General features: G+C 40.6%; 1 protein-coding gene across 27 annotated transcripts in view; it reads left to right on the top strand.

Moving 5' to 3' along the window:
- The window catches only part of FGGY (FGGY carbohydrate kinase domain containing), a 532,748-nt gene that overhangs the window by 343,685 nt on the left and 166,234 nt on the right, over positions 1 to 22,829 (top strand). For 26 of the 27 annotated variants that reach the window (XR_015160120.1, XM_086390249.1, XM_086390248.1 and 23 more), the window contains one exon: positions 6,895 to 7,002. Coding sequence is in view for 26 of the 27 variants with exons in the window: in XM_086390249.1 (XP_086246375.1) it covers positions 6,895 to 7,002 (108 nt within the window). In the remaining variant the exon portion in view is untranslated. Of the gene's footprint in view, positions 1 to 6,894; positions 7,003 to 9,431; positions 9,677 to 22,829 lie in introns of those variants that run through there. The other variant, XM_086390252.1, reaches the window with a different exon arrangement.

A 22,829-nucleotide genomic window follows, 5' to 3' on the forward strand; every position in this document is an offset into this window, starting at 1 on the left:
CCATGAGCCCCAGGCCATGTGAGGGCAGAGTCTGTGTTGAAATATTAATAGTGTTCTGGAGAGTTCCGATTGGCCAGCTAAGGGAGAATGACTCAACTTTCAGGAATCAGAGAATCTCAAAGACAAAAGAGATATTAAACATCTCTAGTCCAGGCTATTTTATGGGTAAGGAAAATATAATCTGGAGAGAAAAATAAGTTGGTAGATCATAGCTTAGATCCTTCCTGGACCTTGCAATTACTCCTTTTGTATTTAAGAGTTTTATTTGACCTCCTTCAGCTTAGATTTCCACATTTGTGGAGTAAGTATAATAATAGTATCTATCTCATTGGGTTGTCATGAGTATTAAATGTGATAATGTCTGTAAAGTGCCTCGAAGAGTCTGGCATGTAATAAATCCACAATAACTGTTAGCAATTGCTATTTCATTACTTATTATTATTATTTCTGTATTATTATTTCTTCTTTCTGACTTTGAGGGTGGTTTCACTGAGGGTTTTTTCCGTCATTGGGTTTTTAAAATGGAATCTTTGACAAGCAATAGGATATGTTGTTGCAAAAATATACCCATCCTTCAGACCTTGTGAACTTTTATGTAAAGTGGAGAATTTAAGCCCTCGTAAAAATTGAGATGCTTGCATAGCTTCATGCCTCTGAGGCTTGTTACCTGGGATACCCTCCCTGTCCACCTAAGGAAGTGCTTATTCATCCCTTAAGGCCTGGCTCCCACATGGCCACCTCTGTGAAGTGCTTGCTCTTCTCCCAGGCAGTTTGGGCTCCTACCACACTCCTCACCCAACTCACTGTAGCACTTGGCATGTTTTGTTGTAATTTGTTAATTTCCACCTCTGTCTACCCAGTCTGACCAGGAGCACCTTATGGAAAAGGGCTGTGCCTTATTGTTAATTCTTCTTCTTCTCCTCTCTCCTCCCTTCTCTCTCCTCACTGTTCTTCTTCTTTTTCTATTATTATTATTATTATGCCTTATTATTTTATTAACCTTGTTGCTGATCTTAGTGCCTGTCATACAGCGTGCAACCAAATATTTTGTTTTATTGTAGGTTTTTATAACTTTATTTCTATCACACATAATTAAACAATATGTCAAAGGTTTCCATACAATTCATACTAAATTGAATGCTCATGTAACATCACCCATTAAAAGGAATATTCCAGAAGGGAATATTACCAGTACCTTTTAAGTGTGAAATTTTGACTTTATGATTTAATAAATGAAATTAAAAGACGCTTACTCCTTGGAAGGAAAGTTATGACCAACCTAGATAGCATATTCAAAAGCAGAGACATTACTTTGCCAACAAAGGTCCATCTAGTCAAGGCTATGGTTTTTCCAGTGGTCATGTATGGATGTGAAATTTGGGCTGTGAAGAAAGCTGAGCGCCAAAGAATTGATGCTTTTGAACTGTGGTGTTGAAGAAGACTCTTGAGAGTCCCTTGGACTGCAAGGAGATCCAACCAGTCCATTCTAAAGGAGATCAGTCCTGGGTGTTCTTTGGAAGGAATGATGCTAAAGCTGAAACTCCAATACTTCGGCCACCTCTTGCGAAGAGTTGACTCATTGGAAAAGACTCTGATGCTGGGAGGGATTGGGGGCAGGAGGAGAAAGGGACGACAGAGGATGAGATGGCTGGATGGCATCACTGACTCGATGGACATGAGTTTGAGTGAACTCCAGGAGTTCTAATGAACAGGGAGGCCTGGCGTGCTGTGATTCATGGGGTCGCAAAGAGTCGGACACGACTGAGCAACTGAACTGAACTATTTTCTTGTTGTATTTTTCTTAATGTTCTAGTTCTTAAAGTAAGTTTGAATCATGATTTGGACATGGCTCATTGGCACCCCACTCCAGTACTCTTGCCTGGAAAATCCCATGGATGGAGTAGTCTGGAAGGCTGCAGTCCATGGGGTCACTGAGGGTCGGACAGGACTGAGCGACTTCACTTTCACTTTTCACTTTCATGCATTGGAGAAGGAAATGGCAACCCACTCCAGTGTTCTTGCTTGGAGAATCCCAGGGACAGGGGAGCCTGGTGGGCTGCCATCTATGGGGTTGCACAGAGTTAGACACGACTGAAGTGACTTAGCAGCAGCATGATAAATAATCCTCCCAAGTTTATAACCCCTGAAAATATGATAAACTTTGCTTCTATATCAGCTTCTGTGTGCTCTGCTGAGTCACTCAAACTCGTGTCCAGTTGTTTGTGACTCCATGGACTGTAGTCTTCTGGGCTCCTCTGTCCATGGAATTCTCCAGGCAAGAATACCGCAGCAAGTTGCCATTTCCTTCTCCACGGGGTCTTCCTGACCCAGGGATCAAACCAGCACCCACTGCGTCTCCTGCATTGGTAGGCAAATTCTTGAACTCTAGGCCACCTGGGAAGCCCATGTCATCTTCTACTTCATTATTAAGAACGTTGACTAAATTAAACCAAGAATGCATCTAGAGGCTTCCTTCATGGTGGTGGTGGTGGTTTAGTTGCTAAGCCATGTCCTACTCTTGTGACCCCATGGACTATAGCCTGCCAAGGTCCTCTGTCTGTAGGATTTTCTAGGCAAGAATACTGGAGTGGGTTGCCATTTCCTTTTCCAGGGGATTTCCTGACCCACAGATCGAACCCAGGTCTCCTGCACTGCAGGCAGATTCTTTACCAACTGAGTTACCAGGATGTGTACTTAATGGTAGCAGTTACTTTCGGCTATGGCCATTCATCCCAGTCACCTGACTATCCCGTCATACCTTCCTCATTTCAAGAACTAATGTTTACATGATATTTAACACATAATAAGCTGTTTATAGGTGACAGCTTATTTTATTTTCATGAAAGTCCTACCACATTTATATCATTGTTCCCATTTTGGAACTGAGGAAACTGAGGCTTAGAAAGATTCCCTTTCATAAGGTCACCTGGCTAAGAACATGGTAGTCATGATAGAGTGAAGACAGGCCTTTGACTCAGTCCTTTCTTTCTCCTCTCCCTTCACAAGTCTATAGGGGGAAACTTATCAAAACTTTTGCACCTGAAGATTCCCTAACCTACGTGTCATCAAGGCCAGGAGGTTGGTTCAGTCTAAGTGAGTCTCTTTTGGCTCTAATGACCCTTGCTTTCTGCCCTTTAAAGGTAAATGAAGGACTCAAAGAAGCAATGGTAGCCTAAAATCAGGAAGAAATACAGAACAGGAACAAACACAGAACCTGTAGAGCCTGACTGCTTTGTGTTTTTATAACCTTGTGTATATTATGTATGCTGTTTCATGGGCTTCCCAGGTGGCTCAGTGGTAATCTACCTGCCAGTGCAGGGGACACAGGAGATGTGGGTTCAATCCCTGGGTCAGGAAGATCCTCTGAAGGAGAAAATGGCAACCCTCTCCAGTGTTCTTGCCTAGAAAAATCCCATGGACAGAGGAGCCTGGTGGGCCACAGTCCACAGGATTGCAAAGAGTCAGACATGACCGAGCAACTGAGCATGAGCATGTATGCTGTTTAAGAGTCTCTGCCTCAGTTTACATATCTGAACAATAGGAGTAATGACAGAATCTTCCCCTTAGGGTTATTGTGGGGATCAAGTGATTTAATTCCTGCAGTGTGCTTAGAATAGGATCTTTAATAAGTACCCAGTCAATTGTAGTGGTTGCTGTTGCCAATAGCACATTATTGCTGGAAAGTCAATGTCCTGTATGACACCCGTTACTAGTGGAGTAAAATGTGCTCCTTCCCTTTGAGTCCCAGAGCAGCCTTCAGGCCAAGATAGCCATCAGCATGGAAAGGGCTTTCACAAAATTTTTCTGACGTATTTAGGTTTACTGCAGAGGATTAAAGTACACATAAATACACGAATGTGCACTCAGTCTAAACAAACTCTTACTTGTTTTCTCCCAGAGTTTGGGAGTAATTGGAGGTGCTCTGGGGAGCATATTTCTGTATCTGTTTCCTTGCTGTAGTCAGGATGTCCAGTGAGAAGTGTGTGCCATTCCAAATGAGTGAACACAAGCAGGAATCAACTCAGAGCATTCTGAACAGTCAGACAGAGCCTTTACTGCCATTTCTGAGCAGCAGAGTCCAGTCTGCCAGTGGAGTTCGGCAAAAACTGATACAGAAACATCTTTAAATCATGGGGTTTGAGGTGCAGGGACAGTTGTGGGGGGTGGGGGAGGGGCGGCGGGAGAGATGCAAAATCCTCCTAAGCAATTTATACAAATTTTGTTTGTTTTTAAAAAGCATATCCTAAAAAAAAAATAATAATAAATAAATAAAAAGCATATCCTAGAGTTTGAGGCTAGTATCTACTTGGGCTCAACTCCCACCTCAGCCATTTACAAACTTTGTGACTGTGGACAACATGCCACCTCTCTGAAACTAATCTGTCGAATGGTGCTGGAAGAATTCTGGACGAGAAGGGGTGCAGGGCATGAAAAGAGATGGCTTGACTTTGGTGGGTGTCCACGCACCCATCTAGACCCCGGGGCTTACGTGCTTATGGGCATGGGCTGTCTTATTCACCCCACAGTGGCTCAGGCATTGCAGAGTAGGGCAGTAGTTTCTAGAGCTGGCATGTGATAAAATTTTCACTAGCAAAGACAACGTGATAAAAATGAATACCGTTTAGCATGTGCTGCTTCTGTCTGGAACACTCTCTATATCATGTACATATACAAACACATATATATGTACAAAATACAGATGTATATATGCTCACACCTAAATAATTTCTGTGTATGTTTTCACCTTAATTCAAATATCACTTCTTTAGAAAAGTCTGACCCCTAGGTTGCATTAGGTACCTCACTTAATGAGCCCTTATAAAACCATTTGATATTCCTTCATTCACTTATCACAGTTTGTATTTATACATTTGAGTGATACCCATCTTAGGGTGACCAGCTGTCCCTTTTGCCTAGTACTGAGAATTTTCTAGGACATAGGGATTTTAGTGCTAAAACTGAGAGAATCCTGGCCAAACCTGAATCATCAGCCCCCCTAGTCTACTTTCCTCTTAAGAGAGCGGTTCCATGAAGGTGGAGACTGCACTCTTTTCTGTACATTTACTTTCAGTGCCTGGATCACAACAGGAACTCAGGAAACATCTGCTGAACCCGTCAAGAAATGAGTGAATATAAAATGGTCTTTCCTTACAGGGAAGAAAAACCAGAAAAGCTCTTTACCCCTGAGATTACGTTAGGTGTTAAATTTACCCTTTTTATAAACTATCTTTATTTGACAAAATTTAAAGTTGATAATATTGTATAGTCTCCTGCCTTCCCTCACCCCCTTCCTTTCTGGGGATTGGAACTCCTACTGATTTGACTGATTTCACTCATTTAATGAAAAGAGAACCAGAATAGTTAGAAGATTTATCCATATGCTGAAGTTCTGTACTATAAACTCCATGAGGGCAGAAATTATAGATATATTCAGTTCACTTTGTATCCCTAGGGCCTGGCATAGTAAGAGCTGAATAAATATTTGTAGAATAAATGAATGCATACATTCTCTGCCCAGCTTCAGGACACTCAGGAGTAGACCCAATGCACCTAACTCCCTTTTCATCCTTACCTTCTCATACACCCTCCCACAACCATAACATCACTTCAGCATTCACCCCCAGTGGGTGGATGAGAAGCTCATGCCTTTCCAGATCAGGAATCACGTGGTCCATCCCTGCCTGTCCTGTCTCATCCCTTGATGTACTTTCCTAACACCTAATGGACTTCCATGGTCTGCTACAAAAAGACATTGCCATATCTTGAATACCAAGAGCATCTGTCTCACCTACATGGCTTTGTTCAAGCTATCCCCTTGACCTGGAATGCCCGTTCTGTTTCATCTTGCTAAATCTTACTAGTCTAAGTGTATGTCCCATTCTCTAAGAGCCACAGTCTGGACCACTTCATTCCTTACCCAGTGTGCCCTCCACAGCATTCCATGCTTTGTCTTTACCATCCCACGGACCACACTCTTTTCTATTTGACTCTTTACTTATCTAGCTCCCTCTAAATGAGGAGTTTCTTGCAGACTAGAGCTCTTTCTCATTCATCTCCGTGTCCCCAGTCAAGAGAGATAGTATGCTATTAGGTGTCTAATAAATGTTTGTAGAAATAAGGGGAGGTATCAGTTATCTCTTGCCTTTAATATTTTAGGTGGGAAACAAACATAAGATCCTCATGACACACAACAGGACGTGTATTTTTGTTCACAAGTCTTATCAGTTGGCTGAGTGGTTCTGGTGATCCAGGCTTGCCAGCTGCTGGTTGACTAAAAGGATTTGCTGATCCGATTTTGGCTGTCTCATGTATCTGAATCATCACGTGTGACAACTGGACTGACTCAGCTTTCTGCATATCTGTCCAGAAGGCTCACTGGGGCATGTACTCATGGCAGAGGGAGAAGAGGAAGAACAGGAGCACACAGTTCTTGAGGTTTTGGCCTGAAAACTGGTACCTAATGTCACTTCTGCTCGATTCTGTTGGCCAGACCGAGTGACAAAGTTGATCCAGACTCAAGGGATGGGGACCCCACCTCTCAATGACAGGGGCTGCGAAGTCACATTGCAGAGCAGGTGGATGCAGAGAGGGCTAGGAAATGGGGACCACGACCGCAATCAGTTCACTACAGAGAGGGAGCCAGCCAAGGACTGTCACGTCAGTTTCTTTCCAAAATGATCCCTTTTGCTACCTTGACACCTGGATGAGTTTATCAGAAAGGTTCTTAAAGAAGAAGCCAGGCCCATCCTTTGGCAGGAGTGACTTCCCCACCATCAAAGGTATTTAGCAAGAAGCTGAATTCCATGGTCAGAGGGACCTCACATGGGAGGAAGATAAGACTGCTTCTAGCCTTGAGGATCAATATTTTCACATACTTTTCCCCTTTCTTTCCAGATCAGCAAAAACCCAATCTTTGTACCAGGTGTCTGGGGCCCTTATTTCTCAGCCATGGTCCCTGGGTTCTGGCTGAATGAAGGTGGTCAGAGCGTTACTGGAAAACTGGTAAGTTGACCCTTTCTTCCTATGGTCTTTAATGTTTTTCCACCCTTGACTAGTCCATTTTGTCATATTCTTTATACCCAGTATCTGAAAGATATGCAGACTCTTAAATCAGAATTAACTTTTCCTTAGCATACAACCTCACATATGGAGCATATGCAGCCTGTGTTTGCCAAAGGAATAAATGTTGGTCCAGGCATTGATGACTAACCGATCTTCTCACCTAGCTTTCTTTTCACATAACAACCCATTTTTCTCATGGCAACAAGAGTGATGTTCTACTGTGTGAAAAGGACTGTGTTAATTTCTAGCCAGCATCCTTCACTGGTTCCTCATAGCCCTGGGGGCATAGTTCAGATAGTTTTCTGGGCACATCATTCCCTTTGTGGTCTATCCCTTCCAGTCTGGCATGTGAACTTGTCACTACGGCTGGATTGCCCTACTCACAGCTTCCCCGTGGCTCATGTTATTCGACTCCTCTATGTCTTGGTATATGCTCTGCTTGGAGAGTTCTTTGTCACTTGCTAGCTTTACTTGATCTTTAAGACATAGCTTCAGTTCTTAGCACATTCTGAGATAATCTGTATTTTCCAGAAATCTAGGAGCTCTTTAAAGGTATGGACCATATCATACTTCTCTTTGTATCCAGCCCCATGCAATCCCTGGGTCAGGAAGATCCCCTGGAGAAGGGGCATGGCAACCCACTCCAGGATCATTGCCTGGAAAACCCCATGGACAGAGGAGCCTAGTGGGCTACAGTCCATAGAGTTGCAAAGAGTCAGATACGACTGAAGCGACCTACATGCAGGAGCTCTTTAAAAGTATGGGCCATATTGTACTTTTTGTATCCAGCCCAGTGCCTGGTTCATAAAAGGTGCTTAGAGAAAATGTGTTGAATTCATGGGGTCATCTCATAGGGAAGACAGAAGATCAATAAAAATGAGATGTGTACTATACCTAAGGTATAAGACGCAGAGCTGGAACAAAGCTAGATTAAGAAATTCTTGGCAGTAGAGACAGTTATGTGCTGAGCTTTAATGATAAATAGGGACCAACCAGACAAAGAAAGGCAGGGATATTTCCTAGGTAGGAGAACTGGCATAAACACAAAGTTATCCGAGTGAAAAAATAACAAGGCATGCTGCTGCTAATTAGCTTCAGTGGTGTCTGACTCTGTGCGACCCCATAGACGGCAGCCCACCAGGCTCCCCCGTCCCTGGGATTCTCTAGGCAAGAACACTGGAGTGGGTTGCCATTTCCTTCTCCAATGCATGAAAGGGAAAAGTGAAAGGGAAGTCGCTCAGTCATGTCCAACTCTAGCGACCCCATGGACTGCAGCCCACCAGGCTCCTCCGTCCATGGGATTTTCCAGGCAAGAGTACTGGAGTGCGGTGCCATTGCCTTCTCCAAACAAGGCATATTTGAGTATAATTGCAAACTTTCAGTTGTGGCATAAACTGTTCTTAGAAAAATGGCTTGCAATAAAATTGGGAGAACTGGTCAGGGACCCCACAGAAGAAGACCAAGAGGAACAGGTTAAAGATTGGAAGAGTGACAGATGTTGTCAGATCTCTGTTATAAAAACTGGCTAGTAGCCCTCAGGAAGAAAGCTTAGGTGTACATAGCCCAACAAAAAGAGACTAGCTTCAATAGACTGACCCACTGACAAAAAGCCATGAGAGCCTGAATGAGAACAGTGGCAATAATGACTGAGAATTGAGGTCGAGAGATCAGCAGACCTTTGAGGGATTAAATGTGGAAAAGCAAGAGAAAATGAGACCCAGCCTCGGTTACCCAACCTCACATTTACTATGTTGTATTGAAATCATCTGTTTATGGTCTGCTCCTCTCCAGCTCTTCTGAATGTTCAGCCAAATCAAAAGTGGTCTGATCCCAAGCTGAATGTGGATACAAATGACCATGAATTTCCATTTCTCAGTGTGTTTGTATATTAATCTTAGATGCCTTGTGTTCTCTCTCAAAGTTGACGGATGCATAGGTGTGTGCCTCCACTCTTATGCCAGGCTATTAAGATATATGAATTAGTCCCCTAATAGTCCCAGGTTTAAGGAGCTCGTTTTCTAGTAGAGAAGTGTAAATTAAATAACATTCGATTGTTCTCAATAGAAAAGTTGAGAAGAAGACATCACTCTGTGCCAAAGGCGCAGTGGGATTGGAACTTGACGATCTCCTATTTAAACGTAGTGTCATGTCTTTTACACAACTTTTCAACTTAAATATCCACTTCCTTTCTGTGACACAAAACCCGTTACTGAAACAAACACCTTTACAAGCCCACATTATGGTATAATTACCTTGGAAGACTCAGAATTCATAGCAGACACAACCTAGAGTCTTTTATAACAAAAAAACAAAACAAAAAAAATCACTATTTTTTATCACTATTTTCATTAAACTAACTCTTTTTGCAGGATGCATTGTCCATGAAGCTGTCCGTCAACAGGTTTTCAGAGACTCAGTATGCCAGTTGAACATCTGTGTCAGTCAAGAAATGCTTTTCCTAGTATTTGGCTTAGAGTTTGTTCCGTTGCTATGGATATAAGCCATCTTTGCCCAAACATTATGATGTATTTTGGTGGACAAGAATTGGTTATGCCTACTTCCTGAGCCTGAAATTAAAGCTTAAAGAGTGACTCTTTTCTGACCATTAACAAAATCTTCATAAGTGTCCACTATGGTTTTTGAAAAGAATCATGGGAACTGTTGGCCTTTATCTAGTTAGTTGATTTTGCACCATCAGTAAAGCTGCATATAGAGTTCTACTTTAGATAATTCTATGTATATAGTTTCATTGGACCTTGGGATGGAGCATGATTGACCCATGTGTTACAAAAAGCAAAATCTAAGGAAGTCCAGAAGCTAGCAAAATGGAGCAAAATCTGAATCAAGAAAAAAACAGACTATCCAATAAAGCATCAGTTCAAAGAGGCCAAGCAAAGAGACATAAACCACCTAGAAAATAGAGATATAAAAAGAATAGCAATGATGATGCTAATAATAATAGCAACAATAATTGTACCTTATTGAGTGCATTTTCCCATGGGAAAGATTTCTATATATAATCTTGTTAATCCTTGAGTGATAGTCATAATAATCACAATGCCTAATATTTATTTTGAAGACTTATTTAGTCTCTATTACAAGAGCCTTTCATGTACTATTTTATTTAATCCTCTTGGAACTCCGACAGGTTAGGTACAGTTGTTATCCATATTTTACAGATGAGGAACTGAAACTCAGGATCTCAAGCACAGCCTGGAGAGTTTCCTGACGCGCTGTTAATGACCTTTTTACATGATTCCTTTGCCACTTATCTTTCCTTTCTATTTACTTATTCTGGTTCATGTTTTGTGAATTCTTATCACTGGTTTTTCAGCATATTGTCATTGTACAGAACACTATAAGAGGAAGTTACATCTCTTTTGTTCTGTGTTTCATATGTACACCTTCTCTCATATACTTTGTTTATAAGAGTCTGCTCTATTATTATACTGTCCAGAATACATTACAAGCATGCAGTCATAAATATATCATCTAAAGTGGAAGAGAAGAGACAGAAGAAGAAAAGGGAAGTAAAGGAGAGAGGGGGAAAAAAAGAAATAAAATTTATCTGAACTCTAGATTTGGAAAAAAAGATATTTTGTCTTATTTTTGCAATTAAATACAGATCTTCCATCACAAAGCAAAGTCTTTCATTCCAAGTATATGAATAGATTGGTACTTTAAAAAAAAAAAAAGTCTCCATCTGGTTAACTTCAGGATGAAGAAAAAAAAAATAGGATAGAATCTTTTCTGGCTCTGGAGTCCTTGCAGTTTCATCTGCCTGAGATTTGGGCTTGTTTTCCACTCATTTCAAACTTGTGCAGCCGATATTTATTTCCTCTTAGAAAGGCACATACCCTGTTCCCATGGATGATTTATTTCAGCTCACCAAACACCCATCAAAGACTGTCTCGTGCTTGTCGATACTCTTTCCAGAATAGCTGTGCAAAAACCATCGTTTTTTGCCCAGATTTTTTCCACAGAATACCAACCCATGCAGTCACTGCGTCCAGATGCTGAAGCTTATTTCCAACTGGACCTCAGCCATCCTTCTCTCCAAGCTGTCTTCTCTATCTTACTTGAAGTCATTTTTATTGGGGCAGGCACTGGGTAAAAGAGACTAGGACAGATTCCTAAGCTGCGCCTGTGGTGCACTGGCTTTCTGGGACACCAGGGCTTGGTGGAAATTAACATTGAATTGCTTGGAGTCAGAATTTAACTTTATAAACTTGAGCCACAGGGTTATGTGACCTGCTGCTTGCTCTTGGAGTTTAGGATTTGTGCATCATGAGTGCCTATCTGCTTCCTCCTTTATCACCAATGCCCTTCAGCCTGGGGCTAGCCTCAGGGGCTCAGCCAGTCCTCCATAACTGAGTGTATACAGAGTACATCATGCAAAACGTTGGGCTGGATGAATCACAAGCTGGAGTCAAGATCACCCAGAGAAATATCAACAGCCTCAGATATGCAGATGATACCACTCTAATGGCAGAAAGTGAAGCGGAACATCATCAAGAGCTTTTTGGTGAGGGTGAAAGAGGAGAGTGAAAAGGCTGACTTGTAATTCAGCATTAAAAAAGCTAAAATCTTGGCATCTGGTCCTATCACTTCATGGCAAATAGAAGGGGAAAAAGTGGAAGCAGTGACAGATTTGGTTTTCTTGGGTTCTGAAATCACTGTGGATGGTGACTGCAACCATGAGATTAAAAGAACCTTGCTCCTTGGAAGGAAAGCTAGAGCAAACCTAGATAGCATATTAAAAAGCAGAGACATCACTTTGCCAACAAAGGTTCATATAGTCAAAGCTATGGTTTTCCAGTAGTCATGTACAGAAGTGAGAGTTGAGTCATAAAAAAGCCTCAGTGCCAAAGAACTGATGCTTTCAAATTATGGTGCTGGAGAAGATTCTTGAGAGTCCCTTGGACAGCATGGAGATCAAATCAGTCAATCCTAAAGGAAATCAACCATGAATATTCATTGGAAGTGTTAGGGGAGTGTGTGATTTCCTCAGTTCTGTCTCCTCCCAACAAAAATTTGAAGCGATGGACCAGCATTACAGCCCTCAGACAGACGAGTGTTATAGCTGTCAGATGGATCAGTGTTACAGCTCTGTGTTACAATTCAGTTTTATTTAGAAAATAAAGGAGAATACATCCTCAAAGCATGAGGGCATGATGACCCAAAAGACATGAAGAGAAGAGAGAGACCCTGGTCCTTTGGCTCCTCTTTTTATATGTTTTTTCTTCTCCACCTAGGCCTGCCCTTTGTAAATTGGACGAGCCAGGAGTGCTGTTTGTTCTACCTGAGGTCCTCACTCCAGTCCTCAGACCTTCCTTTGTTCTATTTTCATGGGCTTATGCCTTCCTTGTCTTTTAGCCACTGCCATTCTGGACTCCCTTTTCCTATTCTAACTACCTAGCAGAAGTATTTATACTGAAGCTGAAGCTCCAATACTTTGGCTACCTGATGTGAAGAGCTGACACAATGGGAAAAGACCCTGATGCTGGGAAATAGTGAAGGCAAAGGAGAAGGAGCAGTGGAGGATGAGGTGGTTAAGTAGCATCATTGACTCAATGGACATGAATTTGAATAAGCTGCAAGAGATGGTGGAGGACCGAGGAGCCTGGTACACTGCAGTCCATGGGGTCACAAAGAGTCAGATGGGACCTAGGGACTGAACAACAACAACATGAAGAGCTTAGAGTGTACACAGCTTACAGAGATAAGCGTACAGAGATCCAGCTTACAGAGATAGTGATGTCACTACCTGTGACTTCATTTAGTCACTGTTTCCTTCCTGTTACAGAGAGATTTCCTGAGGGATTAATCTGGGCCAGGCAAGGACATGGTCACATGATTCCTGTCCTCCAGTAGCTTATCATCTAATGGGAAAGTTGGATACAGAACTGGTAATTATAATTTATTGTAGCACATAAAAGTAAATTGCACTACCCCTACAGTCGACTGGAAGAATCTGTTCTATGCTAAGCACATTCAGGCCCTCGTGAAGATTCAGGATTTTATCTGATCTTCACAGCATGTTTGTGTGGTCAGTTTTATAAGTGTTACTAGTGACTAAATAGGCTCAGAACAGTGAGGTAACTTGATCAAGATCTAACAGCTATAGGTGGTGAGAGCCTTGATTCAAACCCAAGTCAGCTACTGGAAGCCCCAGATGTTTCCAGAAATGGACCTGACTTTTGTAGAGCTGCCTTTCTGAATTTTTTCTTACAGTTCTCTTGTGCACTTCCTTGAGAAGCAATTATTTTATCAGCTAGTGTGACTTTTCTTTTCAAGAGTATTAAAACACATAGTTAGTAGACTTTGTGAGGTCATGAAAGAGAAAAGTGTGTGAATCAGTGTTGGCAGGATCTAGGTGTATAGAGATAGGTGTGTTTCATGCCAAGCATCTCACATTAGCTAATTGGACCGACTTCATGGATACAAAGACCAGCTCTGCATAAACAGATGCTTCTCTGTTTCCTCCTCCTGCCCAGGCCTTCACTTTTTTTTTTTTTTTTCTTTTGTACATCCCCCTAGATCCTGCTCAGCTTCCTAATTACCTTCTCAATTCTAATCTTTCCCCCTTTAACCCTGGTGTATTAGTTTGGGCTGCTATTAAAAGAAAGTTCGACGGACCAAGTGGCTTATAAACAACAGAAATTTATTTCTCATAGTTCTGGACACTGGGCCCAAGGTCAAGGTAGCAGCATGGTTGGGGTCTGGTGAGGGCCCTCTTCTGGTTTTCAGAAGGCTGTCTTTTCCTTGCATCTTCACCTGGTAGAAAAGGAGAACTCTGGTTTCTTCAGATCTTTATAAGGACACTAATCCCATTCATCAGGCCTCTACCCTCATGACCTAACCACCTTCCAGAGGCCTCACCTCCCAACACCATGACATTGGTGGTTAAGATTAAAAGTATGAATTGGGGGGCAGGGGTAGGGGGACACATTTAGTCACATCACCCTCTCTAAAGATTGCAGCTAAAACAATCTTTCTAAAGCATAGAGATGACCCTGTCTCTCTTGTTAGCTCTCCAGTTATCTGTAAAGTCTAAACTTGAGTGATGTTTATTTATACAGTCAGTATTTATTGAGTGCCTACTGTTTTCAAGGCACTGTTCTGAGTGAGAAAAAGGCAATAAGTAAAACAACCCCTTCTGCCCCTCCTCTGAAAATCTGTCCTCTTGTCAAGCTTACATTCTAACAACAGGAGACAGATAATACACAATAAAATGATAAGTAAGTTTTATTTTATGATATAAGTTGTAAAACTAATAGAGGAAGTCAACTTGTGAGTTGACTTTGCAGTTTTAAATAGGGTGGTCAGGATAGGCCTCATTGAAGTGACATCTAACAAATATGGTTTGGAAGGGAGTTAGCCATTTGGTGGGTTCAATCCCTGGGTTGGGAAGATACCCTGGAGAAGGGAAAGGCTACTCACTCCAGTATTCTGGCCTAGAGAATTCCATGGACTGTATAGTCCATGGGGTTGCAAAGAGTGAGTCGGACGCAACTGAGTGACTTTCACTTTCACTTAGCCATTTGGAAACCTGGGAGAAGAACATATCAGGCCAAAGGAAAACCAGTGCAAAGATCCTGAGGGGGTCGCTTACCTGGAATAATATAGGAATAGCAAGGAGGCCACAGGAATGGGGCAGAGGGAACCGGAATGAGAGTTGTAGGGAATACAGTCAGAGAGCTAATGGAGGTTGTATTTTGGCCACTGTAAGGATTTTGGCTTTTACTCTGTAAAATGGGAAGTCACTGAACAATGATGAACAGAGGAGAGATATGCTATGACTTCGGTCTTTAAGTATCATTCTGGCTGCCGTCTGCTATGTTGGGAAGAAACTGTGGATGGGAGTAGGGGAAGTAGAAGCAGGAAGACCAGAAAGAAGCTCTTGGAGTAGGCCAAATGAGAGGTGAGAATGATGGCCGTGGGCTTAGTGAAAAGCGCCCAGATTGGGGATATGTTTTGAAGGTAGAAGCAAAAGTATTTCCTGCTGGATTGAATGTGAAGTGTGCAGAAAAGACAAAGGAGAGGGGTTTTGAAGGATAATTTTTCTATGGATAGAGACAGTGGATTAAATATCAAGGAGGTAGAGGGCAGAAGGAGTCAAGGATTACTCCGTTTTCTGACTGTAGTAACTGGTAAACTCACTGTGATCCTCCATTGTTTGTCTTCGTCTTGGTAAAGTACACCATCATTTATATACTTATTAAAGCCAGAAATTTAGGATTCGTACTTCCCTCCCTCTTTTCCCTCTCTGCCCACGTCCAATTCATCAGAAAACCTTGTTTCTAACTCCAGAATGTACATCACCAATCTAGCTGTTTCTCTTTACCTTCACTCCCAGCACCACTGGCCAAACCACCGTTGTCTGTGTCCTGGACCATGTAAGGTGCATCTTTTGTGCACAGCATGTAATTAGGTCTTGCCTTCCTGTTTTGTTTTATAACCTCTGATTTTTCTTGGAGTGTTTAAGCTATCAACATTTAATGTAACGACGAATATACTCAGATTTAGTCTTCCATTTTACTCTTGGTTTTCTGTGGTCACTTTTGTATTTTTGCTTTCTCCATCTCACATTTTTGTCTATTAGATTGAATATTTTCCAGTTTTGAAAATTTCATTTTTCTACTGGTTTGTAGGCATTTTTCCATTCTTTTTAAATGCCTTTTTTTAGGAATTATAGTAAACATTCTAAACTTTTCAGTCTACTTAGACTGTATACTGTATAACTGTGTAAAATTCAAAAAGCATTCAACTCTGTAGTTGCATTTACTAGTTCCCCCAACTCTTTATGTTGTATTTTGTGTGGTATCTACAAAGCTGTACACGCAACAGAACAGTAGTTGCTGTACTGTTTGCTTTAACCCGGTCTGCTTGGAATGCCATAACAAAATGCCACAGACTAGGTGGCTTAACCAGTAGACATTTACTTTCTTACAGTTCTGTATCAAGGTGCTATTTATGCTGGCAAGTTTGGTTTCTAGCGAGAACTCTCTTACTGGCCTGCACAGGGCTATATTTTCACTATGTCCCTCACATGGCCTTTGCTAGGTGTATGACATAGAGAGGGAGCTCTGGTGTCCCTTCCTCTTCTTATAAGGACAACAATCCTATCAGATTAGGGCCCCACCCTTATGACCTCATTTAACTTTAATTACCTCCATAATGTCTCCATCTCCAAATGCAGTCTTATTGGGGGTTGGACTTCAACATCTGAATTTTTAAAGGATACCATTTAGTCCATAACAGTCAGATGTATTTCAAAGAAATTCTGAGAAACAAAACATAATCTTTTGTGTTTACCTACATAGTTACAATTTCCATCATTTTTTAAAATTTCTTTATGAAATTATTATGAAAAAATTAAGCTTCCATCTGTATTTCCCTTCACTCTAAAGAACTCTCTTTAGCATTGCTTTGGTTCTTACAGGTCTACTGGTGAAACAACAACAAAAATACCTTCTTAGTTTTCTTCTTTTTTTTTTTTTTCTTTCAACAGTTAAATATGTCAATATATTGCATTCTGGCACCATTGTTTCTTATGAGAAGTCAACCATCATTTATTTTGTTCTTCCCCTTCATGCAGTATATCCTTTTTCTCTAGCTACTTTTAAAGTTTCTCTCCTAATCTTAGTTTTATGATGGTGTGCACATATGTGGTGTTTGAGGAATTTATCCTTCTCCAAGATTTGCTATACTTGTTGAATGTGTAAATTGCTGTCTTTTACCAAATTTGAGAAATCTTTAGCATTTACATAGAAATGTGATTACATAAAAATGATCTTTCTATGTATTTTCTAATATTGCAATTACATAGAAAATATCTTTTCTACCTATCTGCTCGTATTCCTCCTACTATGACGCCAGTTATACATATTGAAGACCTTAGGCTATTGTCTCATGGCCCCACCTGAGGGATTCTGTGGTTTTTCCCTCCCCCTAGTTTTTCTCTCTGTCTTTCTCTTCTCTCTCTCATTAGACACTCTCTATTGGTTGTTTATCAAGTTCATGGTCTCTTCTGTCTGCAATTTCCAATCAGCTATCAGGCCCATCCATTAAATATTTATTTCAGATATTATATTTATCAATATTAGAATTTCTACTTTTTGTTATAATTGTTTCCATTTCTTTACCATCTCCTATCTATTTATTAGTTATGGAATGTTATCCTTTTATATCCTTGAGCATTGTTAACCTGCTGGCTTTAAAATTCTTGCCTTTTTATTTTAACATCTGTATTATCTCAGGGATGTTGTCCATTAAATGGCCTTTCTCTTAAGTAAGGATTACATTTTCCTGTTGTGTCTAGTAATTTTGACTCTTATCTTTAATTTTGTAATTGATGTCATATAGTGACACTGGCTTATACCTTTTTTCTGGAGAGTACTTTTTTTTTAAGCAAGTAATTTAATGACTGAATGCAAACTCCAAGGGTTTTCTCTCTTATAATGGACACCTACTGAAATCTTTGTTGAACTCTCTAAGCCTTAGCCAGGCTACATATTGTGTAATTCGTAGATCATCCAGAGATCAAGGTAGCATTTATAGTCATAGTGTTGAACTCCCTTTTAATGTCTGTCTCCTTTCTGATATCTCCCTATCTCTTACTTTCTAGTTGTTATGGTTGCCTTGAGCTCTAACCTCTCATTTCCTAGCTAGGAAGACTGTGTATTTCTATCTGATTATTAGTTGTCCTGAATGGCAGTGATTGAGGCCTGCTCTCCAGCAAAAATCTGTAAAATCAAGAAACACATATAATGCTGTTTTTTCCTCCTATGTGTCTATTCCTCATCAGTTTCTACCTGGTTTGGTAACTTTCTAATATCTTCAGAGAATTGTTTACTGTAATTTGATAAGCATTTATAATTGTTATATTGTTATTTATAATTGTTTGCAAATAAGAGCTATCTAGTCAACTTAAGAAGTAGAACTCCTAAATGATTTCTTTTAAAGCAAACAAGATTACATCTCTTTCCTGATTAAAACCCTTCTGTTGGCCATCTGCATGTCATCTGTCTGGTCTTCTTTGGAAAAATGCCTATTTAGGTCTTCTGCCCATTGTTTGATTGAGTTGTTTATTTATATTGGGTTGTATGGGCTGTTCGTATAATTTAGATACAATCCCTTGTTGGTCTCATCATTTGCAAATGTTTTTTCCCATTCTGTAAGTTGTCTCTTCATTTTGTTGATGGTTTCCTTTGCTGTGCAGAAGCTTTTCAGTTTGATTAGGTCCTATTATTTAGTTTTGCTTTAATTTATTGTGCCTTAAGAGACTGATCTAAGAAAATATATTGCTACAATTTATGTCAAAGAATGCCTATGTTCTCTTTGAGAATTTTTATGGTGTCATGTCTTACATTTAGGTTTTTAGACCATTTCAATTTAGACCATTTATTTTCGTTTATGGTGTGGGGGAGTGATCTAATTTCATTGTGGTCAGAATGCTGCTAAGTCACTCCAGTTGTGTCTGACTCTGTGCAACCCCATGGACTGCAGCCTACCAGGCTTCTCTGTACATGGGATTCTCCAGGCAAGAACACTGGAGTGGGTTGCCATTTCTTTCTCCAATGCATGAAAGTGGAAAGTGAAAATGAAGTCAGTCGTGTCTGACTCTTAGCGACCCCATGGACTGCAGCCTACCAGGCTCCTCCATTCATGGGATTTTCCAGGCAAGAGTACTGGAGTGGGGTGCCATTGCAGAATGGCTATCCTCAAAAAATCTACAAATAATAAATGATAGAAGGGGTATGGAGAAAAGGGAAGTCTCCTACAATGTTGGTGGAAGTGTAACTTGGTGCAGCCACTATGGAAAACAGTATGGAAGTCTCTTAAAAAGCTAAAGATAGCGCTACCATGTGAAAAGAAAAAGAAAATTCTAATTTGGAAAGATAACATGCACCCCAGTGCTCATAGCACCACTCTTTATAATAGCTAAGACATGAAATTGAAAACAAAAGTGAAGTCGCTCAGTCGTGTCCAATTCTTTGCGACCCCATGGACTGCAGCCTACCAGGCTCCTCCATCCATGTGATTTTCCAGGCAAGAATACTGTAATGGGTTACCATTTCCTTCTCCAAGAGATCTTCCCAAGCCAGGGATTGAACCCGGGTCTCCCCCATTGTAGGCAGACGCTTTACCATTGGAAACCACCCAAATGCCCATCAACAGATGATTGGATTAAGAAGATGTGGTATGTATTTACAATGGAATATTACTCAGGTATAAATATTATGAAATACTGCCATTTGCAGCAATATGGAGGAACCTAGAAAATATTATACTAAGTGAAGTAAGTCAGAAGAGAAAAACAAATACTATATCATGTCACTTCTATGTAGAATCTTAAAAAATAACACAGATGACTCTATATACAAAATAGAAACAGACTCACAGATATAGAAGACAAATTTATTGCTAGCAAGGTAGGGAGAGGATAAATTAGCAATATGGGATTAACAGATAAAAACTACTATATAAAATAGATAAGCAGCAAAGATACACTGTACAGCACAGGATACTATATCCAATGTCATATTATAAATTTATAGTAACAGTGTTAGTTGCTCAGTCCTGTCTAACTCTTAGACCCCCACGGACTGTAGCCCACCGGGCTCCTCTGTCCATGGGATTCTCCAGACAACAATACTGAAGTGGGTTGCCATTCCCTTCTCCAGAGGATCTTTCCAACTCAGGGATCAAACCCAGGTCTCCTACATTGCAGGCAGATTCTTTACCATCTAAGCTACAGGGAAGTCCTGTATATATAATAACCTATATGGGATATAATTAGAAAAAATAACTGAATCACTTTGCTGTATACCTGACACTAACACAATACTGTAAATCAGTTATACTTCAATTAAAAAAAAAAAGCCACCTATGTCCTCTGATTGTACTTAGAGTAAAATCTAAAGCCTTTGAGATGGCCTGCTTGATCTGCCCCACTTCTACCTCTTTATCTTCATTTCATACAACTTTTCTGCTTCTTTGCTCCTTTGGATACCTATCAATTCCTAGGACACATGAAGCTCTTTCCTACTATTGAATCTTTGCATTTGTCATTCTCTCTACTGGGAATTATTGGTTCTTATTTTTTGTTCATATCTTTGCTCAAATTTCACCTTCAAATCTCTCCATCTTTACTGAATCCTCTATCTGAAATCAGTGTTTCTTTTTTTTTCTCTTTCTCTCTTTAATTTTTGACCTGTCTGCACAGCTTGCAGGATCTTAGTTCCCCAACCAGGGATTGAACCAGGGGCCACAGCAGGGAAAGCGCCAAGTCCTAACCCTGAACCACCAGGGAACTCCCCAAACCAGTGTTTTTATTACAGTGATTTATCTATTTCCTTCAAAAAACTAATCACAATCTTTAATTATTATATATATTTGTTGACTCTATATCTCAATAGAATATAATCTCCATGTGAAAAAGAAAATCTGCATGTGAACAGAAAGAATCCCCTGTGCTTATTGACTATGACCAAAACAGAGTGAGTGTGTGTGTATTTGGGTGTGTGTGGGTGTGTGTGTTAGTCACTCAGTCATGCCCAACTCTTTGCGATCCCATGCAGTGTAGCCCATCAGGGTCCTCCGTCCATGGGATTTTCCAGGCAAGAATCCTGGAGTGGGTTGCCATTTCCTTCTCCAGAGGATCTTCCTGACCCCGGGATCGAACCCAGGTCTCTTGCATTACAGGCAGAATCTTTACCATCTGACCCATGAGGGAAACCCTAATATTCATTGCATCCATAAAAAACCTTCTTATCAGTTCAGTTCAGTCACTCAGTCATGTCTGACTCTTTGCGACCCCATGAACCACAGCACGCCAGACTTCCCTGTCTCAAGATTAATACATAAAGCTGTTTTTAATAGAGAAAAGCCCATCATGCAATAAGACAGCTTAGTCTTAGCAAAAACAATTATGGAACCTAAAATTCTTACATTTTAAATTTGTCTTTTGCTTGCCTATAAACTCTTTGCCAACAGTTTTGATATCTCAAATGGTGCAGTTCTCTGTAATTTTATAAGCTCTTGCCTATTTGTCATATTAACTTATTAAATGTTTTAGAAAATTAGAAATGGTCTTTTCCAAAGTCATGCCCTGAGCCAGAGCAGAGCTCAGATCTCAAGAGTCCTTGACTGTGCTCACTCTGCCATATCAAGGGTCAAAAACGCCAATGCTTAAAGAAGTTAGAGAGATAGCATAAATGAACAAACAGACCAGGCAAAGAGAGATTTTTTACTTCTCCAGAGCAGTTTCTCTTTTCAGCTTACAGTACTCTTGGGCTGAATTCCATGTTCCCTCCTTTGACTGAGAGATGGGCATAGAGAAATAAATCTCTGCTCCGAGTAAAGCATTAGTGCCATCATGATGATAAATTGAGTGGTGGCGCCTCTCACAAAGTGGAGGGTGCAGGCCTGTCTGAGGGGATCAGTCCCCACTCAGCTCCAGCTGACTCTTACCATGGGGAATCTGGGTGACCCAGTGTTTTATATTCACCACTTCTTCAAGAGAAACCAAAATCTGGACTGAACGCGACATCTCTCAATTTTAAAACATTGGCTCATTTTTAAAAACATTATATATCCCAAATAAAGTACATCTGTGGGCCAGATGCCACCTCCTACTACACATGTATGATCTCTGTTTTCTATTGTATTGCATTTCTATTCTATTGTATTCCACTTTTATAAGGAAATGCAAAAAAGAAACAAAAATTCTACTTGTGTAGTGTAAGATGGCCTTTTTCCTCTTGATCCTGACCTGAAAGCCATCCTGAAGATATGACTCCACCCAGCCAGTGTAAGCTTCCTACCTCTCTAAATAGTTTGTAGTTTTTTCTGCCTACTCCTACAGCTGCCAGCTCTCAGAGCTGAAATCTGAGAAGATGGAAGAAACAAGAAAAGAGTCATAGAGTTAGGGTAGTTCTGTCTATATATCTCTATGGCAACCACTTGGCAAATAAAGTTATTGTGGTAAAACTGGTTATTTCATGGGGAAACAAAGAACCACTAATGGGACTCTGTGATCTTCTATACTCTGCTCAATGCTAGAGATTAGAACATATGTCGAAAGATCAACCCTTGGGACAGGCACTCCAGACTTTTGAAATGAGTGCTCAGTTATTTGACAAACTGGCTCCTTGTTTATTAATCAGGGTGGGCCTTTACCATCAGACGCTGTGGAAAAACGAACCGCAGCTGACCTTTTAAATCCTGTTCTTCCAGTCATTTTTACTGTTTGGGTGGTACCTCCTTCTTTTTAATAATAGGTGTTATGATCCGAAAACCATCTCTATATCACTCACCACAACCTTCCCTACAAAGCTAATTTTACTATCCACAAACTTAGATAGCAGAGGACATAAGTATAGACCATGAGTATGAACCTAAGCCTTTTCCCAAGGCCCATGTTTCAGCTGCTGTTTTAAAATATAGATTTTTATTATTATTCTGGGCTCTGGATCAGTTACTTTTCATATGAAAGACAATGCTCACAGGCCAGTGAGTCCTTCACTATCCCTGGGAATTGGCTAACCATGGAAGGAACAGTCTCACCAGGGTTACCAGGGCCCCAGATCCCAAAGCATCATAAATACAGAAAATAAAAAGATGTGATTACAATGACCACATTTCCTTTACTTAGACCCAAAAGTCCAAAGCATCTTTTCATTCTGATTTTCTTATATTCTGTAACGATTCAGTCACTAAGTTTGGTGGCTCGGACAGTAAAGTGTCTGCCTGCAATGTGA

Source organism: Bos grunniens, chromosome 3 (genome assembly GCF_055505025.1).
Source record: "Bos grunniens cultivar Pamir isolate PY7600 chromosome 3, Bosgru_T2T1.0, whole genome shotgun sequence".
NCBI classification, from domain to species: Eukaryota; Metazoa; Chordata; class Mammalia; order Artiodactyla; family Bovidae; genus Bos; species Bos grunniens.